This window comes from Limulus polyphemus, unplaced genomic scaffold (assembly GCF_000517525.1).
Source record: "Limulus polyphemus unplaced genomic scaffold, Limulus_polyphemus-2.1.2 Scaffold1587, whole genome shotgun sequence".
Taxonomy (NCBI): Eukaryota; Metazoa; Arthropoda; class Merostomata; order Xiphosura; family Limulidae; genus Limulus; species Limulus polyphemus.
The window spans coordinates 87302-110164 of record NW_013667197.1 but is presented as its reverse complement, the minus strand read 5'-3'; the positions used below and the strand labels follow the sequence as shown (position 1 = coordinate 110164).

At 33.1% G+C, this 22863-nt stretch overlaps 1 protein-coding gene across 4 annotated transcripts in view; it reads right to left on the bottom strand.

Moving 5' to 3' along the window:
• Positions 1-156: 156 nt before the first annotated feature.
• LOC106464203 (hepatocyte nuclear factor 4-gamma-like) overlaps positions 157-22863 on the bottom strand; it is a 79149-nt gene continuing 56442 nt past the window's right edge. For 2 of the 4 annotated variants that reach the window (XM_022391907.1, XM_013924332.2), the window contains exons 2-7: positions 13328-13576; positions 8570-8685; positions 7197-7349; positions 5460-5700; positions 4258-4530; positions 157-3259 (exon numbers count right to left, since the gene is read on the bottom strand). In XM_022391907.1, the coding sequence (XP_022247615.1) occupies positions 2994-3259; positions 4258-4530; positions 5460-5700; positions 7197-7349; positions 8570-8685; positions 13328-13576 (1298 nt within the window). In that variant the 3' untranslated portion in view covers positions 157-2993. The remainder of the gene's footprint in view (positions 3260-4257; positions 4531-5459; positions 5701-7196; positions 7350-8569; positions 8686-13327; positions 13577-22863) is intronic. The other 2 variants (XM_022391906.1, XM_022391905.1) reach the window with 2 other exon arrangements.

The window sequence follows — 22863 nt, the reverse complement described above, 5'->3', positions numbered from 1 at the left end:
AAAAGTATTAATGGTTAGAAACTGGTTTAAAAAAGGAAAATGGTAAGTTTGTATAAATTGATGTAAAAACGATGTGTGTAATTGTAATGAACTCGGAAGAAACTGTGTAATAACTACTTAGTGTAGTAATATGATATCAAGAAATACTCAACTTGGTTTTAATCAAAATAGCTTTATTTATGTACAGTGTAATCAATACATGCCAAATGGGCAGAATGAGTTTTGGCACAGACTTTGTAGACATGGATTGGATTATAAAAAAAAAGCACAAAAAAAAATTAAGTTCTAAATTGATGAAATGATTCAGTTTGTAAAGTTCTCAGTAGTCTTTTTCTCTTATATGTGGTTGTTATATCACCATTGATAACACATTTTGTGGACAAACAAATTAGTAATATAATGAGTAAGCCAAGGCACTGAAACTTATAATATATTGCATTGACCCTTTAATAAACATAGTTCATACAGTAAAGAAATTAATCATGAAAAACAAATTTTTAAAAATCACATAAAGCAAAAATGAAAAGTAGTAAATCACATACTAAAAATATTTTGGTATATTTGAGATAATTTTTTTCATATCTCAGTCTAGTCATTTCAGTCACAACACAAATATCTAAGACACCTGAGATTTAATATCAACCTCTAGTCTTGAGACTAGACTTTCACTCACCCAGCTGGTACTGAACCTAATCTACTCACTAGCATCTTTAACAAACTACCACTATTTACACAAAGACTACCTAGACTTCTGGTCTGATTACTGAACAGAAGTAACAATCCCATCTATTCTGTGGTTGGTTTTTAATTAATGGAGAGAGAGAGAGAGAGCACACACTTCAGTTTTTAAAGCATGTTAGCAATCAAGAATTTAATACTGGAAATAAAGCAATGCCACTATAATTTGCAGCATGCATTTTTTATTTAAAAAAATGTATTTTGATGGACTGGATATAAACCGGTTTTTACTGTTGCAAATATGCTAGACTAGACTCAACTTAGTTTCAGTATCAAGCTCAAACCAATTTTAAAGATTCCTATCAACTCAAACTTGGATTAATATACTGTATGTTGAAAAAGAAATGTAAAAATTTGTTGTTTCATTCTTTATGTGTTGTTTATATTTTAATCAGTCCACAATCTAATTTCTGTTTAAACTGACACTGGTATGTACTATGCTATGTGCTAATTCTGAATGCTTTAACATCTCAAGCGTGCATTTTAATAAAATCAGTGCATTATATTATTAAAAAACTTTAAGGTGGTTGAATTTTTTTATTTTTTTTTGTAATTGATAATTTTTTTCTAATTTTAATTGTTTTTATAGGAGTAAATACTTAAATTATAAAAGTAGTAATACAGTCTGTCATTATCATTGTTTTGACAGTTAGTTTGTGAATGAAGTATTGTTTTAGTACTACTATTGTTTGTGTAGTGCTGTTAACACTTTTACTGATTATATTCATAGCTAACACAACAATTTTTTAGTATGTAATTTAGAGTATACTAATAAAAACTTGGTTTTTATTCATAGTAGATCTTTTAAAGGTCTTCTGTGACTGATGTGTTAATAATATAAACATCTTTTGTTGTTACTTTAACAAGTACCATAAAACCTGTTTTAAAAACTGTATAGGACTGAGATCAACATGTCTCGTAACGTTAAGGCACAATTTCACAAAATAGTTTACATCTTGGAATTTTTCTAATATATATACTGCTTGAAGTCAAACTTTTCAAAAATAGAGTACTCTACTAACTTTAATATTCTACACACCTCATGGAAAAAAAACATATATATATATATAAAATTCTTACTGCCAGCAGTAGCACATAACTTGGCTCATCTTTAAGGATCACAGTTAATATATTTGTAAAACTATTCAAGTATTTCATTTAAGTTTTTGATGTAGCTTACAGCACAGTAAATGGTTTTGTGAACTAGATCTGGTATCTGTATTTAGCAGCTGTGTATAACCAAACAGTAAATAGGTTTGTGATACAGATCTGGTATCTGTATTTTGCAGCTGTGTATAACCAAACAGTAAACAGTTTTGTGATCTGGATCTGGTATCTGTATTTAGCTGCTGAAGATAACTGAACAATAAATGGTTTTGTAATCCAGATCTGGTATCTGCATTTAGCTGATGTAGATAACTGAACATAAATGGGTTTATGATCTATATCTGACATCTGTATTTAGCTGCTGAAGATAACTGAACAGTAAATGGTTTTGTAATTTAGGTCTGGCATCTGCATTTAGCTGCTGTAGATAACTGAACAGTAAATATAGTTTTGCAATTTTAGGTCTGGCATCTGTATTTAGCTGCTGAAGATAACTGAACAGTAAACAGTTTTGTGATCTAGATCTGGTATCTGTATTTAGCTACTGAAGATAACTGACCAGTAAATATAGTTTTGTAATTTAGGTCTGGCATCTGTATTTAGCTGCTGTAGATAAATGACCAGTAAATATAGTTTTGTAATTTAGGTCTGGCATCTGCATTTAGCTGCTGTAGATAACTGACCAGTAAATATAGTTTTTGTAATTTAGGTCTGGCACCTGATTGCAACATTTGTACAAGTGAAAAATGTAGCAGCCAAATTCTTATAACCTAATGTAGCATCCTTTTGTTATTATATTTTGAATGTTTAGTACTACTAATGTAAGACATTATGAAAAAAAAAAGTAAAGTTCAAAGATATATTCAGAATTTGTTTCAATGAGTTTTTTTACAGTAAACTAAATATGAAAATTACATGATCAATGGATCGTCACTGAATGACCACTGATATAACCTTTTTTTCAGTTAATTAGGACTGGCTTCCATTACCAGTTTTATTTTAACCACTACCACAAAGGGTAGTCCCTGTTGTCTGTACTAACTAATGATCACTGGCATAAAATAACTGTTGATAAATGAAGTTATTTATGAGCACCAGGTGGCAAGTTTAGATACTTCTCATTTATGAAATGCTTCTTGGTGAACAAGTTAATAGGCCGGGTCAGTCTCAAGCATCTCTCTCTTAAAGGGCTGACTACCAAGTGGCTGATGAACCTTATAAGTATCTGAAGGTGATGGAATTGGAGTTTCAGGGTGGCCATTGGTTAGGTGGTTACTCTGGCTGTTATGGCTATTGGTAAGATGTGCAATTGGGTTCTGAAGTACTGAGTGGTGGAGAGAAGTTGAGGGAGCTGATGGTAAGGAAAGACCTGTTGTGGGTGGACCCATGGAGCCTCCTTGTTCTCCAGTGGCACCTGGATGGATATAGGTGAAAAAAAAAACACATAATGTTTTTAAAATAACAGTGTTTATAATAACAGTGCTATGTTTCTGAAACATCTCAGCATTTCTTACTGTTTATTTTGATAATCCTGGGAATGATACTGTAAACTTCACAAAACTGAGTTTGTTTTTCGGAACCAAATTAAATATTGTAACTACTGCAAGCACATTATCTATTACTTATGAATAAACTTGTAAGCTTTGGTGTAAACCAGTACTTAAATCTTCAGAACTCTTGTACTGCTGAGATAGCTGTACATGTATAATGGCAAGGTTGTAATGATAGTGAACTTTAAACAATGAAATCATATTGCAGAATCAAGAGTTTTGGGTATAAATGAAAGAAAGAAAACCAAAATTGCTTAAAAGGTTTATATCCTTTTAAGCTCCAAAGAATGCTAAGCTGTTGTACAAAATGTTTTGGTAAATATTTGTAACCTTAAAATACTTAAACAAAATGAAAAATTTTGGATTATGTATGTTGTATCAATTAGTAATGAAATGAGAAGTTGGGTGATAAATGTAATTGGAAGCTGTAAAGTTCACACAGATAAATTGAAATAATTATATTCAAAATAATATTTTTTTTAAATATTTTGCTGCTGTTTGGGTGTAATACTTTCATTCTTGGAAGACTTTTTTAAGAAAAAAAACATGGTAAAATACAATAGAAGGTAAAAGTTGTGTTAATATTTCAGATTACAAGGCTTCAACTTAAAATGACAGAATTGTACTTTCACCAGACGTCATTTATACTTAACAGTTGGTTCAGCTTCTTAAACTTTTTCGTCCATGAGTTTTCCTTTATATTCCCACTCAGTGTCTTTAAAAGTGGCGCTTGTTAAGACTCTTAATTAAATTCTCAACGGGTATTTCTTTTACTGCACGTTATAGCCAGCTTATGCACAGTTACAAAATTAAAAACAAAGATGCTGTGATTAATAAACGGCTACAGCAAAATGAGTGTTACCTGTACCAGGAGGATAAAGCATCTGTGATGTCATACCTCCTAACAACATTTCTTGTAGAAGATTGTCAATTTTAGCCATTCCTAATATCTTTGCAATCTGTATTTGTTCAATCATCTGCCATGTGATACTTTGAAGTGGAGGGATTGTCAATAGGATCTCCCCAAAGCGCCCCCTAGAGTCATATTGTCGGTCATTTATATAATCTTCTAGGCTGGTCTGGACTTGACAACGAAGTAACTTGATCCTCATAGTGTCACTCAGACCTTTAGCATCTATAAGCATGGGTAAAACAAAAGAGTTTAGACATTTTTATGAATCTAACAAACAAAAAATTGTAGTTCTTGAATAACAGTAAAAATATTTTGAAAATTCCATATATTAGAAGATTTAAAAAAAAACTGATAGTTCTTAAAATGTAAACAATTTTAAAATTAAGTATAGTACTAAAAAGTGGTTAAACTGTTTTAAAATCAAGAATGTTTCAAACAAATGAAGATACCAAATGACTTCAAAATTTTTGGTTCTTCAGTTTAACCTATTTTTTATTGTTTGTTTTCAAACTTATAAAATTATATTATTAAAAAAATTGTGTTTAAAAATATCTGGGTAAAAATGATGAAGACTGTGTAGTTGGAAAAGTGGAAAATTTCTGGAAACTTCATGCTTCTGAAAAATCTTAAAATTCTTTACTTCTTATGAGATTGACAAAATTCAAAACTAAATCGTTCACGGGAAATTAATTTGTAAAAGTTTATTTTTATAAGGAAAAGTATTAAATGCTATCACAAACAAAAAAAACCTAAACTGTTCATACGTTTCAAAGTTTCTGAGTTCATTTTTACTTGTTTCGTTTGTGTAAGCCCAGTCAAATTTATTCAGCTCGGAAATTAATGACTTATTGAAAGTATGCCCCCTCCTCATTGCTCAGCGGCAAGCTTGAGACCTTATAAGTTATAATACTAAAGTTACGGTTTGATTTTCCGAGGTGAAAACAGCACAGATAGTCCATTGTGTAGCTTTGCTTTTAAACAAAAAAACAAGTATATGGAGCAAAATATTAATGTTCATAATTATTGAACGAAAAAAAAAAAGGAAACTATTATATTAAGCAATAAACAGGGCTGAATAAGAAAAAACATAAATTATCATAAATTGTACATGTATTTTATTTTTATTATATGAATTCGAAATTCAAACTTACAAGGATCGAAAAACACTATGGCCTTTAAGCAAGCAAATTCAGTATCATCCACATTAACTTCTCGTAATGTTGTCACAAGTTCATCCATAATTCTACATCCTATTCTGCTAATATCAGTTTCAGAGGAATGACGTGGAATGATGAAGTTATTACCCAGCAACAAAACATCCTTCACATTCATAGACCTCCTGGCAAGACCAAGTAAAAGGTGTTCTCCGGCATGAGCTCTCAAAAGTGCCACCTAAATAAGTGATCAATCACACTAAAAAATGTAATTTAAAATATGATTTATATAAACACGTACACACACACATTTATATATATATATATAATATGTATATTAAAATAACACATTTCTTAATTTTAGGGCTATAAAGAAGGGTAGATCCCTATCTTCGAAAATTCGAAACATATCACTGAACAAAGGTTCGACCCTTCAATAGTATTAATTTGTCAAATTTACTCGTGACATCATCGTAACTATTTACTTATTAGATTTAATTGAAAATCACCTACGTAATCCATATAAATAAATAAAACGTTCACAAGTAGTTTGAAGATACGTTAAATAGAACAGCAAGCATATTTTTAAATAAAAATGAAAAACGCAAGTTGTTTATGTACAATTATTTGATGGCACATGCGATCCAAAGCGGCATGTCTGCGGACTTATACCGCTAGAAACCGGGTTTTTAACATAAAATTGTTGATGGATTAATTTAAACATGCCTAATAAACAAAATGAGCAAATAGCAAAACAGAACAGAATAGAACAAGAGTTTTATTAGAAAATCTTCAACTACAAAAGTTACAAAAAAAGAGTAGTATTATTATCAGCCACATTTCTAGCAATATTACTGATCAATGACACAAACGTCTTGGAGTGGGAAGAGTTTAGAGTTAGACCTGTGCACCTTTTTCAACATTAAAATTATTAGGGTTAACGAATATTTTATGTTTCGTACTTATTCTACCACAACACTTCTCATACGTCTTGTAAACTAGGCATTCAGTGCATAATACTGAGGTAATGCAATTGCTAAACGTGCTGTATCATAATATTCTACTCAAATGAACCGAAAAACTGCTACATATAACATTTTGGTGATGATGATAGTGTGTATGTTTTAATGCACACTTTTATTTAAGTAATAGGCATTATACAAACCAAAAGACCGAACTTTCCATGTTAGTAGTATTACTATTAAAAGAATATCGAACAGTTTGAATTAACGAGACAAACAAAATGACGCTGCTTGAATGTCGCCTGACAAACCTTACAATGGCTAGAACTATCTTCGGAAGAAAGACTAACAAACGAATCTTCGAGCACAGCCCTGCTTAATTTACTTACACTTATCAACTGGTGGTATATGTGCAGATATGATTAAATACTTGCTTTTAAAGTTGCATGCGCTTTAAATATTTGCTTTGGGAGAGTGGGGGAGGGAGTACAACAACATTTGATTCAATCCTAATCACCTCAGTATAATACAGATGAGGAAAAAAGTAGTCCATACGTGTCTGCAGCAGATATGTATATATATAAATCACTGCCTACACTTTTCAAGAAAATGCTTATCTTACACATTTTCACACAAAAATAAAGTTGTCATATGTTTTGAGCCCATTTCAAAGTGATAATTAACGTTTACCTAAGAAATGATACCCGTGAAGGTGAGTTTTATTAAATTTCAAAGTTATCCTGAAATAAAGTCTTAAATTTTTTTTACCCACCTGATCATCGAGGGGCAGGTCTGAAAATGACGGGATGTATTTTGCCCACTCCACAAGTATCAACAACTGCTGTTTCATTGATTCACACACATCAGCTATCGTAGCCACTTTTTTAGTAGCTAGGACTATTTCATTTTGTTGGGGTCCCAACTGCTAAACAACAGAACACACCAAATATGTCATTAATAAAATCTATACTGGCCTTATTTATTATTAATCTGACGTTCCTTGATTGATAAATTAATAGGGTGCTATGTTTCTTTATATAATTTAATTTCATATAGAGCTTTTGCTAATGGACAGGCGGTTATTTTTAACATAATAATATGCATTTCTTTATCTTTGTTTGCCATACACGTTTTAAGCTACTGCTTTAAGATTTATCAGTTGAAGTTTTCGTTAATATTTACGAAAGCAACGCTTCTTTCAATTATCAAACTCTCAAAGAAAGCTTTTATACTCCCAAGGGTTATCAGTTAAAACACTACGAAGTTCGCAAAAACGGTCAAAACCGGATTACGCTAGTGGTACTTGTTATTTATATTATTTGAATTTACGTTTTCAGTAACAAATTCATGCGTCAAAAATGTAAATGATATTAGCAAATATATTGTTAATAATCCATATTATCCAATTAAATCACACTGAAATAACCTTACAAGCATGTTTTGAGTTTATTCCTGAAAATAAGAGTTGAAATGACCGAATAGGTCAAATTATAAGTGATAGTAATAATATCCAATTTTAAAATCTTATTTGGTTAAATGACACAAAATATTTTATAAACTATAATATATATATATATATATATATATATTAAAACTACAATAAAATTCAATATAGACCAATAGGAGTGAAATGCGAGGTAAAGGGCATGATAAAACCCCGAGTCCAAACACTACAAGAGATGTCGCTAAAAATCAAAATGAGTTATAATCAGTAAAATTGTTCAGGCCTGTTGGAAATATTACTGTCTAATGCTGTTGATAAAACAGATAGTAAATCAATAAGTAAAATTATAACAATAAAGGTAGTCAACATGTTTGACTTAAAATTCTTAATATATGTATGTCGTTTAAACGAAACGTGCCACAAGCACTTGTTTTTCCAGTACAGTAATCACAATCTTTATAGTATAACAACGAATCTATATAAATTTATAAAAAGTTCCGTTGTCAAATTATTGAAAATATGTGTCTAAACAGAAGATAAAGTAAAAGTTGATTTATTGTGTTTTATCTATTATTTATCATGAATAAATTTAAAAGGGAAAAAGAAAACGGAAGGTTATAATTCGACACCGAAGATATAACCACCAAACTTTTTTACGCTACTTTGTTTCATGAAAACAAAAACTAATTTCCAGTACTCACTTGTCTAGAATACATTTCAGCATTAAGCAACACACCAAGCGATAGACCAGCAGAATGCAGTGCCTCGTCATAACTTGGTCTCCGGCAGCTGATTCGATCTCTCTCATTCTGAACCGCTAAAAAATTAATAAATAAATTCTCATCTACGATAATTTCAAACAGAACATAGTCATTAAAATTATTTATCTTGGATACTGTCACAAATTTATTGGGTCTACTACTTTAGTTTTTGTTTTTTTACGGTACCCGTATTAAACGACCTTCATGTTGATACGCTTTAACTTGCAGTTATACTTTCAAGAAATGTTCAACCATCCCAAAAATTTTTATATATTTTCGATTGAATTCAAAACAGTATATGAAGCAAAGTATGTACAAAGTATGTATATCGTGGATATTGATCTGGTTGCCCTGCAAAGTTCACGTGAATCTAGGTCTTTAAAGAATCATAACCCATTTTGATGAATATGCTGAAATATTAGCCTGGGCTGAAATTGCAGCTGACGGCAGATCAAAAACGAAGTTGCTGAGCGCTTACCAGTCAAACGCTAGATAACGACTTCACAAATGGTACATTAATCGTTTTAACTTTGTTTATATGGTCTTAGCATATTCTTATAAGTGAGAATGGAAATGATTTGAAAAAAAAGGGTTGGAAAAATAATGGTCGTATTAATTTTACTGTATATTAAGTACAAACTTGGCTTTTCTAATGGAATGACAGCGTGATGGTTGACCTACCATGATCTTAGTGTATCATGCTAATATCAGGTTAAAGTCAAAGCTATCATACTATAACATAATAACATATTCCACCCATACCGAATGAAATTGAAACAAATGAAATTAGTTACATATTGTGCTGAAATAGAAATTATTAATTTTATATATTGAATGTCTTAGAAGTGAATGCTGTATACTCGCATGTTAGAGTCTGGATTGTTTCAGTTTAATATTTCTTGAAACAACGTTTTTAATAAGATATATTTCACCAAACTTGGATTGGTTATTTTTCTAAATAAAGGTGGGAGTTTGAAGTACGTGTGTTTAATTTAGTTTTATATGTTAAACTAAGATCTGATTTACAGCTTAACTGGTTAAACATTGAATATTGTAGTAAATGAGCAGCCTCTGCAATAATATTTAGGTTATGAATATTTTTAATGAACTTCTATATTTTTTATTAATAATACTGCTGAAATTAAGTACTAATGGAATTAAAATTACACGACTTATTATGTTATGCTAAACTGACAATAGTAATTCTAATTTGAAAACTGAAAGCAGTACGCCTCGTGCATTTTATTTCAAGTTTGTTTTTTAAATATTCATAGCGAATCACAACCTGATATTTTAAAAATACAGTGTTACAGTGAATATGTTAACTTCTCAAATGCCAAATGAAAATGTATAGAATAAAATATATGGAACTCTTTGGAACTGTATTAATAACAATACTGGTAAGATTTGGTGGACTACACCTACTCTTTGCCTTCCTAACTACGACTGACGAGCGTTATCTTTAGACCTATGGGCTTATCTGTGTTTGCTATAAGACCTTGCATCTGGTACGCCCTGTACCTTCCCGTTATAAAAGTTTATCATAATGTTTTTGTGAACATTTTGAGCATCATTTCGAACGCCAAAGAAAGATAAACAACAACTGCAGAATAAGTGTCGCATAGCAACAAGATAACGATCATGAATATGGGTCCAATGATCAGGCAGATAATTAGAAAACTGACTCGATCAGTTTTATGGTGTTGGTTAAAGGTGGCTATGCACGTTCCAGCACAAAATTAGGTTTGGATTTGGTACCAGGTTTTCTCCAACTTAGCATATGTTTTATTTGGCTACAGGGTGAAGCCTGACTCAGCTATAAATACTCCACATAATTCCACATATCGTTGTTCCACTGAACGTGCTCTTGGCACCACTGCAAACAAGATATTTTGTGTTCTCCTTTGAGCGCAATTTATCTCATTAGGAAGCCTATTTCTAAGTGACTCAACATGTAGTTGTGGCTATGAACATCTGATTCAGTGTCAGAGCAGGTGCTATACGGTCACGAGAACCAGAATCGATATATCTTTGTTTGTGTTATGGACGATCGTCTTGCATTGTCCAAATGTCCAAGCAACTTCGGGACAGGTGTAGTCAGTTTGGTTTGATTAACCAACTTCTGTGTGTCTAGTAGCTTTCCAGATGAGTGAAACAACTGAATGCCACTTTTCAGATTTAACTATAGTTCGTTCATGAACAACTTGGATTCGCTACAAAGCAAAAACCATGTTAAGAAAATATTTTGAGGCCACCGTTTGTAATTTAGACTGAATGTTCAAACCATTCGCATTTTAGATCATGTCAGATACATAACAATGAACCAAGAGAAGTGACTGATATTGTTAACAGTGGTTTTTGCTTAATAATAGTTATAATATCACATATTCCGCTTTTCTTTTACTTGTTTTATGCAATTTATATTTTGAACTTTTAGAAACACAACTCCTCTATGTTTTTACAAGGGAACTAGTTACAAAAAAAGTATCTAGCGACAGGCCTTCTTAATTTTCAGCAATGCTTGTAGATATATATATCACAAGAAATATTCACTACTTGGCATTATATTTCTGTTTTTACAAGGGAACTAGTTACAACAAGAGCATCTAGCGACAGGCCTTCTTAATGTTCAGCAATGCTTGTAGATATATATACATATATCACAAGAAATATTCACTACTTGGCATTATATTTCTGTTTTTACAAGGGAACTAGTTACAACAAGAGCATCTAGCGACAGGCCTTCTTAATGTTCAGCAATGCTTGTAGATATATATACATATATCACAAGAAATATTCACTACTTGGCATTGATTGCTGAAAATTAAGAAGGCCTGTCGCTAGATACTCTTGTTGTAACTAGTTCCCTTGTAAAAACAGAAATAGCTTGTAGATATATATATATATCACAAGAAATATTCACTACTTGGCATTATATTTCTATTTTTACTCTTAGTTACTGAACATTTGCGATCATCTTTAAGGTAAATGGTCGATATATAGATAATTCGTAACTTTATTTTCATTATTACAAACAAAACAAATAACACTACAATTTACAAACAGTTTCTCCTTATATTTGGTTCTTTAACTACTCATTTAGTGCACTTTCGAAGGTACTTCTTTTCTCACCTTAGTGTAGTTTCCTGTGGGCTGACCCAAGAAATAGCTGTTATTCAGAGGTCACGAACTACAGCAAGGAAGTGAAAAAAGTCACACCCCAAATAAAAGCTCGTGCACACGCGCAGTTTGTTATATTTTCGGATAATCAAACCATAAACGTTGGAAGTTTGGGCATACAAGTCAACCGTTTTATATACCTGTCTTTGTGGGTGGGAGGAGGTACAGAAATGGGACACGGATGTGTTGTGTTTACATGTCTGTTGGTAGACCTGTTTCTAAACAAATACAAATTTTAACATTGATACTCTATCATTATTATATGCCAGACTTATTCTATAAAAAAACAAAACAATAATAACAATCCCTACTTTCTCTTTATTTATATCTTCACAAAGTTGTAGTGGTTTAAGTGAATCCCTCTACTGCAAGGATTGTTTCTATAGAATATCTAATGAAGATTTCTCGAGTAATGAGAAAAAACTAATTTATACTGTAACGTTTACAATCCTTGCTTTGGTATAGAGATTTCTGATTTGACAGTTGAGAAAGAAACATTATAATGATTTAAAAGCGCTTATGTCTGTAACGCTAAGATAGGTAGTTGCATCTGGTCTTATGCTGTAATTATTACAAGTAGTTCTGATACACATGGCATGGCTTGGTGGTTTGGGCGCTCGACTTGTAATCTGAGGGTTGCGGGTTCGAATCCCCGTCACCGAACATACTCGCCCTTTCATCCGTGATAGTCAATCCCACTATTCGTTGGTAAAAGAGTAGCGTAAAAGTTGGCGGTGGGTGATGTTGACTGGCTGCCTTCATTCTAGTCTATTACTGCTAAATTAGGGACGATCAACTCAGATGGCTCTCGTGTAGCTTTTCGCGAAATTAAAAAACAAACCAAACTTCGAATCAACTTTATAAATCAGATATAAAATTATTTTAAAATGTAACATAACATAGCGAAGGGCCCGGCATGGCCAGGTGGTTAGGGTGCTTGACTCGCAATCTGCGGATCGCGGGTTCGAATCCCCGTCCCACCAAACGTGCTCGCCCTTTCAGCCGTGGGGGCGTTATATGGTTACGATCAATCCCACTATTCGTTGGTAAAAGAGTGGCCCAAAAGTTGGCGGTGAGTGGTGATGACTAGCTGCCTTCCCTCTAGTCTTACACTACTAAATTAGGGACGACTAGCGCAGATAGCCCTCGTGTAGCTTTGCGCGAAATTCAAAAATAAACAAACAAACTTAGCGAAGACAATTCTGAATAACTAACTGAGTAAAAGTAGTTGTTGGTATAAATATATGAACTTCAGAATTATAAGTTGTAGTTTCTAGAAATGTTAACGACATTTTGGATCGTGTTTACTAAAAAAATGATCCACCGGATTTCTTAGATAGCATTAATTACACGGGTGTTTTTCACTCTGAGAATAATAAATTATTCACCTTAGTAAGATTAATCCTTCCATTTGAGCACATCTTATATTTTTCTGTTCAGTCGTACACACGTACCATCGTTGCTATACGAATAGGAATTATCTGTTTTTAAATAAACAATTTTTTTTTCTCGTCTTACCCTCTTTCTTCATGCCTGCTCTGAAACACTTCTTCAAACGACAATAGCGACACTGGTTCCTCTTGTCCTTGTCCACCACACAGCCTCTGTTAAATCTGCATGTGTACTGGTGGTTCTTGCGGACACTCCGCCTGAAGAATCCTTTACAGCCATCACAACTAGCTGCTCCGTAATGCTTTCCTGTGGCTCTATCTCCACAAATAGCGCACTGTTGGGCACTCTGTTGTTGTTGAACACCTTCTTGGTCACCTGATTCAAACAACAAATGTACATTAACAGTATTTAGTACATATATATAGCGAGTGTGTCGTATCTAGATCACTAAATTTAACATTTTATAATTAAAGTTCAATGTATCATAGGGTGAGCACCACGACTCACACCTGCGGCGATTTGCCACTGTATTAGCTCATGTAAATCGTTCAAATAAAGTGCGCTTAACCTTTTTGTTTTTTAAATGTCACTTCAATTAAGGTTTCGGAATCAACATGAGATAAAGGGTTTCGCGGATTAAAAACTCTTCTTTTTTTATTCAACGTCATTATTATTTTATAATTCACAATATCACCCAGACTGTGTTCTCTTTTGTTGCATATTTTTTCACAATACAGTTTCATGAAAAATTCTCAAACGACTCAATATATTGAGATATTTGTTAGCGGCTCTGTTGGTCGTATCAAATAATAAAGTTAAATATTTATTATTCTAGTATTAATTTAAATTAGGAATTATCAGAGAAGCACAGAATAGATACTCCATTATGCAGCTTTATGTTTAACAACGAATGTTCTTCATTTATCGTGGATAGTTATTACTTATAAATCTAATGATATATGTACATATATTTATAAGTATCTTTCTATTTCATGTTATATACTTATGATCGTTGTCAGCTCTTTTAGTTATATTCTAAAAGTTAATTTTGAAAGTAGCCTATTATAACTTTTTTGCTTTACTGTGCAAGGTTATGTCAGTACATAAAACTATTAATATTACTTTGGTTCGAATGTTAACAACAAAAACATTTTTATTCATTCCAACAACAACAATGGCGCACAGTTCTCTAACGTTAATAAAGAAGGTACATGACCCTGAGAAACTGTTTAGTTCTAACACTTCAGATTTCGCTTCACTGATTATCCAGGCATTTTTATTTGTGTGCAACATGTCTTAACCATTCCAGCCAGCCTTTCATCAGGAAAACAGACTTCCAACAATGAACATTTGTTACCCACAACACTGGCAACGCATTAGTCTTTGAAATGCAACAACGACCCCGAACATTGTACTTAGATATTCTTTAAAATCCGTTTATTTCAACACAGTGTGGCCTATTGGTTAGTGTGTCCGAACTGTGAATCCGATGATTCGTGGCTCGCATCCCGCTGCTGAAGTAACGCGCTCCGCTACTCAGGGCTATGAGTGCACTGTAAGATTCAGGTGCAAATCACACTATTCGTTGAGATAAAAGCAGCCTAAGAGTTAGCAAGAGAGTTGTTGACTAGCTACTTTCTGTCTAGTTTAACAATAGCTTTGCGTGTATAACCTAAAAACAAACAGATATTTGGTGGGTAAAAAGACATTTCATGAATAAACAGACAATAACAGAACTTATTCCACAATCTACACTGATACTTAATTGAATCGATTTTTCCACCTGTAAGTGTATGTCAGGAAAAATCTGTATGGTTGAATGTCTTTCGGTCTTTTTATCATAATAATAATAATTAATAAAAAAAAAAACGCAGTTCGAATTTTATATCAATATGGCTACATGGGTTTGTAACTCTGTATAAACTTGCATCAGGCAAGCCTATTAGAGCTCAGGAGTCTAACAATACTACAACCAGCTTCTCGTAAACGTTCAACAATATACACGTCATAAGTAAATTAAATCATATAGCTAGCAATTTTTAATTCAATAAGTTTTGTTTGTGTCCTTTAGCACAAAGCTACACAATAAGCTATCTGTACTTGTCCACCACGTGAAACTGACCACCGTATTTTAGAAATGTAAATTCATAAACTTATCGCTGACTCACTGAGGGACAGTACAAAAAGTAAAATAAAATTTGATGATAACTTTGATATTTTGCTATCCGATTAAATTCTCAGGAAATCTGATTCGTTGTTCAAAATATAATGAAGTAAAATATAGTGTTTTGAGAGCTAAACCTTTAGTTATTAAATCACGTGGGGAGTGGAACAGTCCCCTTGTGCAACAAATGATGTTTCATACGTCAATAATGCTACAATTTAAATTTCGATATTTATCACAGCGTTACCAACTATGTTTCTATGGCAACAGCTAAACTTAAATTGCGATATTTATCACATCGTTACCAACTATGTTTCTATGGCAACAGCTAAACTTAAATTGAGATATTTATCACATCGTTACCAACTATGTTTCTATGGCAACAGCTAAACTTAAATTGCGATATTTATCACAGCGTTACCCACTATGTTGCTATTGCAAAAGCCGTTATGTAGTGATGCAGGATGTGTGTGTGTAGCTGAAACATTTAACCAACGAAGGAACAGCTCCATAAAACCTGACTCAGTTATAATATTTTAGCAGTGATAACCCAAGACTGTGTAATAAATTAAATAATAATAAAAATTCCCAGACAGAAACAAACAAAAATATCAGGTGGTCACATATTATTGGTATTTTGTATTTTATATTTGACGAAAGAAAATCTCGAAAAATCTGACTCAATACCCGTATTCTGGCATTTAATAAATTTAAGACAATGTTGATGTTGTTGTTTTTTAAGAAAAAGGTTCTCAGGTGGAAATATTTTAAAATCCATCAGGTGATCAGTTTATTAATTTTCATATGCTACAAATTACTTTTTACTAATGTTACTACGCCAGTTGGTATTTATTCTAAACAGATATGGTTTCGTCACTTTTTTGATGATAAAACAACAACAACATTCCACCTACAGGCTACTAATACACCTGCACGTATCAGAGTTTTAGATTGGTTAACTTCTGATATCAGTCCTCATTCGACCGTCTTATAGTCAAGGTTATGCCAAGTCTGTTCAGTCCTAATTGAATCTTGATTATTTTTCTAAAACAACCGATCCCGACTAAACTCGTACAGATGGCTGAACGTTCCACTAGAGTGGTTCTCAGACTTTTGAAACTGGGGTGCCCCTTTTCAAATTTAGTAGAAATACGGATACCCCTGTGATTCTGAAAGTGAAAATAAATAATGTATTTTTTTATATTTCATACTTATTTTTTAACTCTGATAAAGAAGTTGTATTTCATTTTTCTCTTGTCCTTTACGGACTTTCAATGTTAAAATCCAGGGTTCGATTACCCACGATGGACACAGCAGATAGCCCAGTGTAGCTTTGCTCTAAAACAAACAAAATCCCCCACTCTTTTTTACTTCGTTTTGTTTATTTTTCCCTCTTAGTTTCGTTTACTCCTTCGCTGACTACCACTACCCTGAGGTACGTCTACCAGTTTGAGAAGCACTGCTCTTGATGTTCCAGGCTGGTAACCTGGTCACTGTTACTTTCAACACAACTTGTGGGCTAGCACGAAGCTGAGATCAAGATTAACAAGAAATACGTCACTAAGACAAGATCACCAAACACACGTGAATAACTGAATCGTGCTCTTTATCCAGTCTTTAGTACACAGTTCGACAGATAATATAATTTCTACGTAAAAACTGACGCTACGTATGTTCTAAAATCTGTAAGTTGTGTTATGCTCTTCAGAAATTCAAATCGTATTGAAACATATGTACTGATAAACTGGCTTGATTCTAGAATTACCAGTTTGCACCCTCTGGTGTTTTTTAAACACATTTTTGCTAGATTGTTTATGAGGCCCGGCTCCAGCTCCTCTCACTTCGTGGAGAAACGTGGAACTTTTGTAAATTGCTCTTAGCGATTTAAAAAAACGTATGCTTTTTTAAAAATTGGCAATATGCTTTTTTAAGCCAAGAATGTACTTGGGTGGGCCAGAGTGCTTGAGGTCCATGACGACGTTAGTTGCTACGTTACAAAGAAAGGTTAAACAAAAATATCATTAATATTGCAATTAATTCAATAAATTACTAATGGTTGTCTTTCTTGTGTATCTTATTTTTTTAAATAATGAACTTGTGAGTAAAGTGTTTATTAATGAAGACTTAATATGAAGCGTTACCGTGTTATGTTTGTTAATTTACGGTTTTGTCCATCATTAACGAGTCGAGTTGTATTACGTATTACTTTAATTAACGAGTGTTTCCGTCGAAGTTACCAATAACGGTAAAAATTAATGGTGGTTTCCGTTTGTTGTTTGTAGTTCACTAACTACGCCTTTTATTTCTTGGTTCCTTAGGTATTCAGTTCGATTTGTGTATTTGAAAGTCAAACTATATATTCCTACTACAAGATGCCGTTGAATATATCATAGATTATTTAGGTTTAGTAGGTTTGAGAACTTTGACCTGCAACTGTCTTCTATACTGACGCCTTTAGGCTTATTTCGCGCAAAGCTACTCGAGTGCTACCTGCGCTAGTAATCTCTAGTTTTGAAGTGAGGGAAGGCAGCTAGTCAACATCACCAACCGCCAACTCTTGGGCTAATCTTTACCAACGAATAATGGGATTGACCATTACTTTATAATGCCCCCACGGCTGAAAGGGCGGGAATGTTCAGCGACAAGTTTCAATCCGCAACCCACAGCTTGTCAGTCGATCTCCCTAACCACCAGGGCTTTTTTCTGTTCTCACAAAGTTATACTAAAGGTTATCTTCGCCTAACCATATCGAATTTTACACTAATAGATTAGAGGGAAAGCAGCTAATTAAAGCACACACGTCGTTAGATTTTGGACTACTTTTGTTTACCAGAATAGCGAAACTTGGATGTCAGAACTTCTTTTACGGATTAAAAAAAAAGAAAAAAATAGACAAGTATAGAGACTTTGTTACTCAGTTTGTAAGGCTCTAAAATAAGTAATAATTATTATATAACATTAACGAAAAATTGGAATGTTATATTTCTTATCGTTGTTAATATTAATTTTTAAACAATAGTGATATATTTTCACCAATTAAAATATTGTTACAGAATTACATGTATCATTAGAACTAGGTCGACATATCATTAAACCTATATTCTGCACCCTCCCCCACCTTTCTAAAATGTTGTATCCGCTCCTGCTTTGATAACACCCAACATTTCATCACAACAAATGTCAATCATGTGACCTGAAAGCTTGTCAAAGTTTAAAGCATCAACATCATGAGTTCGCAGCTGTTACATTGAGTTTCTACACAGAGAGAAAGCTTTCGTACAATAAAACCAAGTTTTGCGAGACAGAAATAATAAACCGACAGATGACACGGGGGTGTTTAATGTCATGAGAAAGTACGTCACCTATACGTTTTACCTCTTAAACAATCCTTTATTATTTATGTTTACAACAAAGACAGTCGCGCATATCAACAGTGTTGCGAACTGACACGTTGGTTCCACAGAAGGTCAAGGCCCACTAAGATGGTTCAAAAGGCATCAACACGATATCTGCATGCACCAAACAGATGACTTTTTCTTTCAAGTTCCAATTTTCTGTCTGCACTCAACCAATTAGGAAAGAATACATTAAAATAACGGACGATTTACAACATCGTATGCTCCAAATCTAGCAATTTCACAACACACACAGTAAGGAAAGATCCCGCTACTACTAATTTTTCAAAAATGTTTAGACTTAGAATTTAGATATCAAATACGTATCGAGATATTATATACCGACAGGCGAAAGGATTATGAACTATATATGTGCGTGTATCTACCTATATATATATATATATATATCGTCAACATTTAACAAATATGGGGAGACAGTATCATACTGGAATATTTAAAATTGACATTAGCCACCATCATCAAATATCAATTTGACATTTAGCTTTATCAAGAGTAAAGCACGAACCGTGACACTAATGGCAGGGAGTTAGCTCATCTCCAACCGACGAAAACATAAAATATTTATGTATATGTAACCCCCCCCTCCCCTTTCTGGATGTTGATCAGTTACGTCAAAATATTTACGGTTAAGCTTGTTGGTTACACTGACAAGCACAGTAATGGTCTTGTTTATTAGAAATCAAGCCATAAATGGATTTTACAAGGTCAAGTTTTATTGAGAATTAAGATATCGAATAATCATGGTGGTTGACAAACATGAGATGGCAGGTACGATAAACTTTTCAATCTTATTTATGAACAATGACACCTTTCATTAATCTAAAAACAAACAAAAAAAAACGTAATTTTACTATTATTACGTCACTATGTAATGTGTTTAAAAATCCTTTGATTTGAGTTGTTTTAGAGTCTCACTTCACCTGTGCACTGTTTTTTAAATCTTATGCTATTGTGTTACTTTAATCATTAATAGGACGCTCGAGTCGCAATCTGTAGGTCGCGGGTTCGAATCCCCGTCCCACCTAACATGCTCACCCTTTCAGCCGTGGGGGCATTATAAGTGACGGCCAATCCCTCGATTCGTTGGTAAAAGAGCAGCCCAAGGATTGGCGGTGGGAGGTGATTCCTAGCTAGCTGCCTTCCCTCTAGTCTTTCACTGCTAAATTAGGGACGACTATCGCAGATAGCCCTGGTGTGGCTTTGCGCGAGATTCATAACAAACTTTTTGTTTTCCCAATTAATTGACACATTCAAGCACTGTTGTGTCAGTTTCTCGATCGACTGACTGCTCTGCTGAATGTTGCAGTAACAATATAAGTTGATTCCACTCAGAGTTGTCCTATGAATATACATAGTATATAGGAGAAACGTAATATCAAAATATAAACTGATCACACTCAGGGTTGTTCTATTAATATTTAAAATATAGGAGAAATGTTATACAACAATATAAACTGATCACACTCAGAGTTGTTCTATTAATATTTAGAATATAGGAGAAATGTTATACAACAATATAAACTGATCACACTCAGGGTTGTTCTATTCATATTTAGAATATAGGAGAAATGTTATACAACAATATAAGCTGATCACACTCAGGGTTGTTCTACTAATATATAAAATAACGGAGAAATGTTATACAACAATATAAACTGATCACACTCAGGGTTGTTCTATTAATATTTAGAATATAGGAGAAATGTTATACAACAATATAAACTGATCACACTCAGGGTTGTTCTACTAATATATAAAATATAGGAGAAATGTTATACAACAATATAAGCTGATCGCACTCAGCGTTGTTCTATTAATATATAAAATATGGGAGAAATGTTATACAACAATATAAACTGATCACACTCAGGGTTGTTCTACTAATATTTAGAATATAGGAGAAATGTTATACAACAATATAAACTGATCGCACTAAGGTGTTGTTTTATTAATATATAAAATATAGGAGAAATGTTATACAACAATATAAGCTGATCGCACTCAGCGTTGTTCTATTAATATATAAAATATGGAAGAAATGTTATACGACAATATAAACTGATCACACTCAGGGTTGTTCTACTAATATTTAGAATATAGGAGAAATGTTATACAACAATATAAGCTGATCGCACTCAGGGTTGTTCTACTAATATATAAAATAACGGAGAAACGTTATATAACGTTACAAAGTACCCGTTCCCGGTGACGGTAAAAGTTTAAGTTAATATATCAATTTAAACTATTTCATGGACTTTAAAAAGGTCAATCGTGTTACACTCTTGGTTTCAGTCAGAGTCAAAGTTCTGAGCTATTCATACCGCCCACCGCTAAAAGTAATTGTTGAGCATTTCAGTCATGCTACGAGCCGCTCAACAATAACATACAGTAAATCTACATTTTTTATTCTTTAAGTTACGTCACATTTTGAATTGTGAATGATAGTGTGATTAGTTCCTAACAATTTAGTGTATAATATCCTGCTTGCGAAATAAAATTTGGTATCAACATTGTTCATGCTTGTTATCCCGTCATTTCAAATGTGAATGTTGAGCTTTTTTTGCGTGCGCAGCTTTTCAAACGCAGCGCGGGAAACGGCCGCCGTAAACAGGAGATAAATTGATCACACTTAGGGTTCTTCTATTGATATATAATATATAGGAAAAACGTTGTCGATACAACGAACACAGCATTGGTCGGAGCAATATATATATATATAAACTATTTGCTACAACAACAATTGTTATAATGTGGTTGGAATACTGTTGTTATACATTCTTCTATTTCTTGAAAATCCTTAAGGGACTAGATAAAGAACTTAGTGTTTAATAATATAATAGGCCTAATGTATTATGACAAGTATGAATATAATCATACTTCGCCAGCTTGTAAAAGACGTATGCACCATAACAACTGTTTTTGTATCATATGGCTTATATAAATGGTGTTCTGGCCACTACTGTGTTTGTTATATCCCAGCCGACCTATATAGCTCTGATTTGAGCGAAACGCGTTGGTTGTCTGCAATAGATATGGCAAATATAGTATGGTTGGAATACTATTGTTATACTCGCTTCTAATTCTGGTCTCTGTAATAAGTTATTATTAATCTCAAATGGATTAACGAGTTAGTTTTAACTAAAATAGATAAAGATAAGGAAAATATTTTAAGCGAACATTATTACATTGTTAAAATAACTGACGAACAATGTGCTATGAATACAATTGTCACATTAAACGATGATCTAACTATATTACATTGTTAGAATAACTGACGAACAATGTGCTATGAATACAATTGTCACATTAAACGATGATCCAACTATTACAAAGAATGTAAGAGAATCTCGCACTTGAGACTATTTTTCAAGTGCTTAATGCTAAGAAAGAAGACTATTATGGAAAATCCCTAAGATAGGCTTAATGTCAATGTATTATGACTAGTAAAATTATAATCATGCTTTGCCAACTTGTAAAAAAGTATTCACGTTACTAGAAGCTGGTCAAATCCACGATTGTTGTGCTAGTGTGTGCTAGAAATGTTATAGTAACAATAGAAGCTCATCGCTTCTATCAACAGTAGCGGTTTTCCTCAATGAAAATACTATTATCAGTGAGATTTAAATAACGTTTCCTGAAAATCTCAATCAGCTCAACTCATGAGTTTTGGTATTCAACGAAAAGCTTATTGGGTAGTGACTTGTGGGTGACCAGAGTCATATCTGAAACGCTATTTTTACACACTTCTGATTTCGAACCGCAATGGACAAGTTAAGAAGAATGTGGAAAACAAAACCATCTGCGGTTAACTTGTTTTTTCAACAATTTTATCCTCTAGGACTAACACAGTGGAAGCCCACATTTCCAATTACATAGCAAGGGGTAAGCGACTTCCAACAAGTTATATAGCAAGGAGTAAGCTACTACCAACAAGTTATATAGCAAGGAGTAAGCTACTACCAACAAGTTATATAGCAAGGGGTAAGCTACTTCCAACAAGTCATATAGCAAGGAGTAAGCTACTTCCAACAAGTTATATAGCAAGGAGTAAGCTACTTCCAACAAGTTATAAAGCAACGAGT